Raw genomic sequence first — 9,409 nt, forward strand, 5'->3', positions numbered from 1 at the left:
TCCCCTTGATGGATGCCTCGAGAGGGCACCACCGGGGTTGTGAGCTCCCCATTAACTCTGACAACATATCTGACAATTGTGACACACCTCATAACCGTAGCAATCCAAGACGGGGCAAAACCAAGTCTGCTCAAGCAACCATGGAGGTAGCTCCACTCCACCCGATCGTAGGCTTTCATCATGTCAATCTTTAGAGCAAAGACTAGTATTAACAGTGTTAAACGACACCTAGAAAGGATGATTTTGCCCCTGATGTGGTGTACGGCGTTTCGGAGCTCGGCCTCCATGGAGACTGATTTTTTTGAAAAAAATAATCAAAATTCATACGTTTTAGTTTCAAAAAAAAAATTGAAACAATTGTACAATATACAGGGATGTGATGTGCATGTCTATAAAATTTTAGAATGAAATACCTTGAGATGCGATCTGTACAAAAAGAACAAATTCATGGATTTTTGGGATGAATAGTATCATATGATGAAAAGCCACAGATTTGTCTTTTTTGCACAGCCCTCATTTCGATGTTTTTCGTCCTGAAAATTTACACACATGTGTGTATGTCTGTATTTTTTCAGAATTTTTGCAAATGTAAAAATATGAATTATGTTAAATTTTGACTCTTTCAAAAATCGGCCTCCATGGAGGCCGAGCTCCAAAAGCTATTTTCGCAATATTGTGATATATTTTGTCATGGTTCTATTAGGTACAGTCAATGTGGACACCAAAATGTTGTTCTATCGCATTCGCGAAACTGGTTTTAATTCAAGAAACTTCTACGCAGCTCGTATATCTCATACTTGGATTTTAATTTTAAAATGGGCCAGAACTTCCCATGTATTTTGTACACCGTTCATATATACATAATCATTTTAGCTATATGTAAGTTGATTAAATTTTAAATTTCGATAAGTCAGTTTTCTGATTGTTGATTAATTTGTAAGGATTTGTGTTCATTTTTTCCTTTTGTTGTTTCATAGCTTGTTGGGCTGAATTTTTAACTTACCCTTAGTTGTCGTAAGTCACTTTTCTACTAGGCTTGAGGCCCGCTAACTGTTGCCGTTTTTTTTAATGTTTGTATGTGCTTTTGCTTTTTTTAGTTGTTTTTTTCTCTATATGAGTATTTTTAGGACGGTGGATGACTGTAAATGTATACACATAAGTGCTATACAATATATGTGTAAATTACACTAGGTGTTAAAAATAGACTATTATATGTTTATTCTTTGCATATTACAAAAAGTGGAATTTCAGTGCAAAGTTCGGTGTAACTTTTTAAGTTTTTCCTTCGTTTCTTTTCTTCTTAAATGGTTATACCAGTGTCTTCATTTTTATCCTACAAAACTCCATTAATTTAATTTAACTTATTATTTCATTTCCTTGCTTTTTAAGGATAATATCAATGCAACTGATCTATTACTTCTTACGAAACTTCATTCTTGTAAAATTTTCACTATAATACGCTAATTCTTTCGTATAATACAAAGTACATTTTTTTTGTAAGTTGGATCCAAATTTTGTCAACATTTTTTTTGTAAGTTGGATCCAATGCCACCAATCAATTCTTCCCCAGAAACGTTCATTATTTTGATTTTATTTTAGTTTTTACTTTACTTTATATTATTTTCTTCTTAAGGGTAACACAAATTTGAATAACTCATTCCTTCTTAGGAAATTAATTATTTTGGAAATTCCACTATTTATATGTTTATTTTCTTCATATCACAAATAAACTTAATTTATGTATAACTTGTGTGCAAATTTTAACATTATGTTTTTTTATTTTATTTCTTATGAAATGGTAATACCGACGCCACTAATTCCTTCTTTTTTAGAAATCTTCCTTATCTTGATTTTGTTTTAGTATTTATTTTATTTTATTTTTATTTAAGGGCACCAATGCCACTAATTCATTCTTTTTTAGGAAAGCCTTTTGAGTTTGTTTATTATTTCATTTGCTTGCTTTTTCAAGGGTAATACGAATGCCACTAATTCATTACTTCTTATGAAACTTCAGTTTTTTTTAAATTCACACTATTATATGCTAATTCTTCCATATCATAAAATGCATAACTTTTGTGAAAATTGTGACCAATTTTTTTCATTTTTTAAAGTTTTTTCTTTCTTCTTAAAGGCTACTACCAATGCCACTAATCGATTCTTCCTCCGAAACCTTCATTATTTTGATTTTGTTTCATTTTAGTTTCTTTCTTCATAAGGATAATACAAATTATACTAATTCAATCCTTCTTACGAAATTTATTATTTTGGAAATTCCAATATTCATGTATTTATTTTTTGCTTATTACAAAAATATATAATTTATGTGTAAATTGTGTGCAAAACTTGACAATATTTTTTTACTTTGGTAATATCAATGCCACTAATTCATTCTTTCTTTGAAATCTTCATTATCTTGATCTTTTTAGTATTTATCTAAATTTATTTCTTACCTAACGGCAATACAAATACCACTAATTCATTCCTTCTTGAAACTTTTTTGTGAAAATTACAATATTATATGCTTATTTTTGCATATTATTAAAAAGCACAATTTCTATGTAGATTGTTTGCAAATTTTGTCATTTTTTTTCTTAAAGGGTAATATCAATGCCGCTAATTCATCCGTCCTTGAAAAAAACATCATTTTTTATTTAGTTTTAATTTTTGTTTCATTATCTTAGTATAGAAAAGTAGACATATTATAGGCCCGCCTACGCTTTTCTCGTCATCTTCATGTGAAGATTAATTGAACTCTAACTTTGTATATGTAGACATACCTCTTTATTGTAATTAAGTTTCATTGGATCGATCGATAAAAACTTACACATAGAATATATATCTATAAATGTAGTTTCTAGGATCTGTTCAACAAAACATACTACTATATCTAGCTAGCTTGTGCTTTGTAGTACTTCCCACAGAGATAAATTTATGGATCCATTTTATGTTGAGAAATCATACAATCGTGAAGGTTTTCTTGTTTTTGTGAGTTCTCCAAAGATCAAGTGAGGAGACACCAAGTGAGAGTATGCATTTACGCACTTGTGGCGTTGGATAACGTTTGATAGTCGCTCGCTGCATAGGTGCATGTAGGTGCTAGCGATAAGCCATGTCGCCAGCATTTATGTGTTTTTGCTTTTCTCTTTTAGTTTTCTCTTTAGTTGGTTTTTCTTTTCTCTGTATGAGTATTTTTAGGATGGTTTGTGAGTATAAATGTATACACACAAATGCTATACAATATATGTGTAAATTACACTAGGTGTTAAAAATGTATTATTATATGCTTATTCTTTGCACATTACAAATGGTGCAATTTCAGTGCAAAGGTGGGTGCAATTTTTCAAAAGTTTTTTCTTCCATTTTATTTCTTCTTAAATGATAGTACCGGTTTCACTAAATCATTTTTTCTTGCAAAACTTCATTATTTTGATTTGTTTATTATTTCATTTTCTTGCTTCTTTAAGGGCAATGTCAATGCCACTAATTCATTACTTCTTACGAAACTTTATTTTTGTAAATTTCCATGATTATATGCTAATTCTTCCATATAATAGAAAGTGCAATTTTTGTCTAAATTGTGTCCTAATTTTGTTATTATTTCTTTAATTTTTCCCTTTCTTTCTTCAGGGTAATACCAATGCCACTAATCATTGATTCTTTCTAAAAAAACCTTCATTGATTTAGTTTTAGTTTTTATTAGTTATTTTATTTCTTCTTAAGGGTAATACAAATTTCACTAATTCATTCCTTCTTAAGAAATTTATTATTTTACAAATTCCACTATATGTTTACTTTTGCATATCACAAAAAACATAATTCATGTCTAAATTATGTGCAAATTTTGACATTTTTTATTTTTCCATTTTTATTTTCTTCTGAAATGGTAATACAAATGCCACTAATTCATTCTTTCTTACAGAAGTTCTTTATCTGGGATTTGTTTTAGTATTTATTTCATTTTTTCTTATTCAAGGATAATACCAATGCCACTAATTCATTCCTTCTTATTAAATTTTATTTTTACAAAAAATATACTATTATATGTTTATTCTTGCATATTGTGAAAAGGCACAATTTCTGGGTAGATTGTGTGCAAAATTTGTCATTATATTTTTTGTCTTAAAGGGCAATATCAATGCCACTAATTCATTCTTTCTTAGAGTTATTATTATTATTTTGATTTATTTTTTAATTTCCATTTCATTATCTTAGTATAGATAATTACACATATTATAGGCCTGCGTACGTCTTTTCTCGCCATCTTCATGCGAAGATTAATTGAACTCTAACTTCATATACACACATATCTCACATCGTAGTTAAGTTTAATTGGATCGACCGATCAAAACTTACACATAGAATATATATCTATAAACTTTAACACTTGTGTGCAGAGGGCAAGGTGCAGTCCGAAAGTAGCTGGATGTACCGCGACGACGTTCGGGCTAGCGACAATGTCCGTCGCAACGAGCACAAAGGGTAGGAGTGTTGTGGAGATGCTGGAGACGTTGTGGGATCAGTATGGCGGCATAGCAAGGGTGGTGGCGAAGCTAGGGAAGGGCTGACGCGGATGAGGGAGAAGAGAGGGAGGAACAAGGTCAAACTGGCAAGGTCAGGGGAAGGGAAGATGCTTTGATGCAATTTGAGGTGAAGTTGGCCATTTGGTCCGACGTGACAGACGCGCCCGGACTTGTGGGGCCTCCCTATATCCGTCCTAGATATGAGCTAGATAAGAGGGGTGTCGGTCAGCCCAAACTTATAAAACCGGTATAAGGAGCCGTTTGGACAGGCTTTTTTGCCCGATCAGTCATATGAGGATTTGCTCTTAGTTCCCAAACTCGAGAGAGAAAAGAAAACTGGAACGTTGCGAACATCGTGCAAATTCTTTGTTACAAACTAGATGTGTAAATCCGTAGCGATAGACGGTAGTAGTACAATTTTTTTCTCGGAGCCTCGTAAGCACGCAACACGTATAAATAGCTTTCCACTGCCCCTGGCCGTGCATCGTCTCATGTGGTCTTAGAGCCGTGAAGGCATGGTGGATCTTGGTCCTTGTTAGCGGGAGCCGGGAGGGTTACGTTTTTAAGTTTTTTTTTAGTATTTTAGGTTTGTGTCTTCTTCGGGAAGGCTAGATGGCGGCGACCTTCTGAAGTTGGAATAAGTTTCTTCCCATCTAGCCCTATCCCGATGATGCTACTAGTGTCATGGGTGGGCATGTGGAGGTTGTCTCCGGCGGATCTCGTGGGATTCGATCGGCGTTTGTGTCATTGTTTGTCTATTTTCGTGTGTTTACAGTTGGATTCTTCTGATCTACGCTTTTCTTCATCGGCGGCGTTTGCTATTCTGGTGCGCTGGTCCTCTGGGGCCTTAGCACGTCAACTTTCGGACTGTGGGCTTGTTTGGTTCATAACTAACTTTGCCACAACTAATCTTAGGTAAACTGTGGCTGCCACAAAAAGTGTGGCTAACAAAATGGCCACCACAAGTGTGGCAAGATTTGGCAAAAATTTGAGCCCATGACTTGTGGGCCGTATAACTAGAAAAATGTGGCAAGCCACAAGTGTGACAATAAACCAAACATATGCCTAAGGTGTTGTGGCATGACTAAGGTTAGGCGTGGCAACCTTAGGCTGCGAACCAAACAATTCCTGTCTACTACAACAAGATTTGCCTGGGTCCGGCGATGAAGGGGGGTTGATGACGGCGTGCTCTCGGTTTGCTCCAGTGCGTGTAGTTGTTGCTATGTAGTCTACGCATCTGGATATAATTTTTACTCTCGTTGTTTTTTATAAAAAAACAATTCTGCTCCGCCATCACAAGCAGGAAATGTGCCGACGTGCCGAGCCCCGACCCGCCCGAGTGGACGGACGCCGTCCAATCGTTTTCGTCACCAGCTTCCAGGCTTGCACAGCTGCTCCAATGATCCAATCCCGTCCCTCGAGTCCCCACCCGTCAGATCGGAAACGCCAATACGCGCAGCGCACCTATCCCCCACTACCACCGGCAACCGACGGACCCCGCACCCACTCCACCCCCTCCCCCTCCGGCAGCCCGACCGACGCCGCAGCCGCCGCGATGGGCCGCAAGCTCGCGCTCCTGGTGGGCATCAACTACCCCGGCACCAAGGCCGAGCTCAAGGGCTGCCACAACGACGTTGACCGCATGCACAAGTGCCTCGTCGACCGGTTCGGCTTCGACGAGGACAACATCACCGTCCTCCTCGACCGCGGCTCCTCCGGGCCGCAGCCCACCGGCGCCAACATCCGCCACGCGCTGGCCAAGCTCGTCGGGGACGCGCGCCGTGGGGACTTCCTCTTCTTCCACTACAGCGGCCACGGCACGCGGCTGCCGGCCGAGACCGGGCAGGACGACGACACCGGGTACGACGAGTGCATCGTGCCCAGCGACATGAATCTCATCACAGGTGCGATCGGGAACAAGATCAGCATCCGCTCCCATTTTTTTCTGAAAAAGTAATCGAGATACGGTAGGATTAGCTAAACAGTTACAGCCTTCAGATGTGAAACCGATTTTGGAGGAGACAGGTGAACGCAGATGTGATGTGGATCTGATCCAGGATCAAGCCCTATCCAAATACTGATGAGTTTGTTGGGCAGTTTACGGCCCATTTATTCATCTGTTTTGCGTTGCAGTAAGTTTAAGATGATCTTGGTAAAGTTTGAAGTTAATATATATGGCGTAAATGGTTGTATTAGGATAATTTGGAGCTACAGTTCAACTGCCGAAACTATTGTGGATAGACAGGGAATAGTAATTGGATGTAAAGATGCATATATGTGCTTACCATTTGCATAGTGTCGTTACTGTGCACATGTTTTGCACAGAATTGTGGTTGTAGCAATTCCCAAGATCTGCAGCTTAGGGGCCGGTGTTGTTTCAGATTTGTTTCGTTGTGGGCAAAAATGATAATTAGCACTGGCAGGATCTTATTTGAGCAATGCTTGGCCATTTGAGGAAAGGAATGTAGGCTCCCGGCGAGCGGAAGTTTCTTAGCAATTGTCTTAATAGAAAGACGAGAAGTGCTTAGGCCATATGTCAGCCTCTTGTTTCTGCATGTTTGTTCACTATATTTTCTAGCTAATAGGCTGTTATTGTCCATGTAACTGATGTTCATTTTCTGAAAATTTGTTATAGCAAACATTTTACCCCCTTGCACTCTAATTTTAAACACATTTCCGAACCATTCTGTGTCCAGTGAATGATTCTCAGCTGTCGAAATTCCTAACCTGTTATGATCTGCAGATCAAGATTTCAGAGATCTCGTGCAGAAGGTCCCGGATGGTTGCATATTTACCATTGTCTCCGACTCATGCCACAGTGGTGGCCTACTGGACAAGGCAAAGGAACAGATAGGCAATAGCACCAAGCAGAATCAGACCCAGTCTCGTGAATCCGAAGAAGAGCGATCTCATTCTGGCGGCGGGTTCCGGTCCTTCCTCAAAGAGACCGTTCGTGACGCATTTGAGTCTCATAGCCGCCACGGAGGTGAGGACCAGGATGAGCAACCAACTGGGGATGGCCTCACTAAAAACCGTTCTCTGCCACTCTCAACACTTATTGAGATGCTCAAGGAGCAAACTGGGAAGGATGACATCGAGGAGGGCTCAATCCGGCTGACTCTGTTTAACGTCTTCGGGGACGATGCCAGCCCAAAGATCAAGAAGTTCATGAAAGTCATGCTTGATAAGTTCCATGAAGGTGGATCAGGTGAGCAGGGCGGTGTGATGGGCATGGTTGGTTCGCTAGCTCACCAGTTCCTGAAGGCTAAGCTTGACGGCACAGAGGAAGAGACTTTCAAGCCAGCGATAGAACAAGATATGGGCAGTGCTGAGGAGGCGTATGCCGGGACTAAGTCATGGGCGCCGAACAACGGCATCCTCATCAGCGGGTGCCAAACCAGCCAGACATCAGCAGATGCCACCATACCGGGGGGTACGTCCTTCGGCGCGATGAGCAATGCCATCCAGGCCATTCTCGCGAGCGATGATGGAAAGATAACAAACAAGGATCTGGTTATGAAAGCACGCGCGGCGCTGTCCAAGCAAGGATACACTCAGCAGCCTGGGCTCTACTGCAGTGATGAGCATGTTCATGTGGCTTTCATCTGCTGAAACATGGATTGACGTTGTGCTTTGTTTCCCTTTCTGTGATGAGCTGTGCACGAGAGGTTTCAGTTTTCCCTAGCTCCCCCCGGGTTTGCTCCCCCCTGGTTTGCCGTGGTTATGTATTTATTATGTCAAAAACTGTGAGTTGAACTACATCAGTACTGAAATAAGGAATTGCCATGTAAACTTTATACATAGTACACATAAAGTTGCATCTTTAGTTTCATCCAACTTCTCTAATATGTTATCCTGATATACTTGCAGTGTTTTTTTTTGCAGCGATATTAACTTGTAGTGTTAGATTCACAAAAATCTTATGTTAGTTCAAACATTGGTTGTTTACGTGCAATGTCCTCCTGAAGAATTCAACTCATATTTGCCCAAAAATAGAACAGGTATTCAACATATCAGAGGGTATATAAAACGAAGCTCTTTGGTAGTACATCTGAAATCGACCTCCAGCCATTTTATTTGATTATCAGACAATAGAGTAAAATACCATGAACATAACCATTTCAATCCAGTATTATACAAGCTAGACTCGAGAGGCTCTGCCACACCGTGGACACTGGATTAGAGCATCTCCCCCCCCCCCCCCCCCCCCCCGCCCCCGGGCTAGAAAAAGCGCCGCTCCTGGGAGCGCGCCGGCCGAAATATCGGCTTGGGGGCGACATGCTTCCCAGCCGCCGGCCCCAGGCACCGATGTTGGCCCATTTTTGGCGCAAATCGGCCCACTTTTCAGCCTATTTTCGGCGCAAATTGGCCCACCATAGGCACAAATTGACCAATTTCGGCCCGTATTCGGCGTGCTTCAACACAAATTGAACAGAAGCTATTTTTATCACATAGTTCATCACAGAAAATCAATAAAAATCAAATAGTTCAATATAAATTATATAGTTCAACAAATAAAAACTCATATTTCATCACACGTCGAGCTAGGCGTTGCCTTGAGCCTCCATAGGTGCTCCACCAGATCCTGCTGCAGTTGTTGATGCACCTGTGGGTTTCGGATCTCCTGACGCATATTGAGAAGGTAGTCCAGGTTGCCGGTAGCTGGTGATCAACTTGGGCAAGAGGATCCTGCCTGTAATATGGTTCAGTGTCAAACACTGGCTCCTCCTGCTCGCTCTCAATGATCATGTTGTGCAAGATGACACAGTAAGTCATGATCTCCCACATTTGATCTTTCGACCAGGTCTGAGCAGGGTACCGGACAGCAGCAAATCGAGATTGGAGCACACCAAATGCCCGCTCGACATTCTTCTTGCAAGCCTCTTGAA

At 40.0% G+C, this 9,409-nt stretch overlaps 1 protein-coding gene across 1 annotated transcript; it reads left to right on the forward strand.

Annotated features, from left to right (window-relative positions):
- Window positions 1–5,943: 5,943 nt before the first annotated feature.
- Window positions 5,944–8,352, forward strand: LOC123062308 (metacaspase-4). The gene is made up of 2 exons (XM_044485764.1): window positions 5,944–6,424; window positions 7,264–8,352. The coding sequence occupies exons 1-2, from the start codon at window positions 6,076–6,078 to the stop codon at window positions 8,130–8,132; spliced, it is 1,218 nt and encodes a 405-aa protein (XP_044341699.1). The 5' UTR covers window positions 5,944–6,075; the 3' UTR covers window positions 8,133–8,352.
- Window positions 8,353–9,409: the final 1,057 nt, after the last annotated feature.

The sequence above is a fragment of the Triticum aestivum genome, chromosome 3A, assembly GCF_018294505.1.
Source record: "Triticum aestivum cultivar Chinese Spring chromosome 3A, IWGSC CS RefSeq v2.1, whole genome shotgun sequence".
Lineage (NCBI taxonomy): Eukaryota > Viridiplantae > Streptophyta > Magnoliopsida > Poales > Poaceae > Triticum > Triticum aestivum.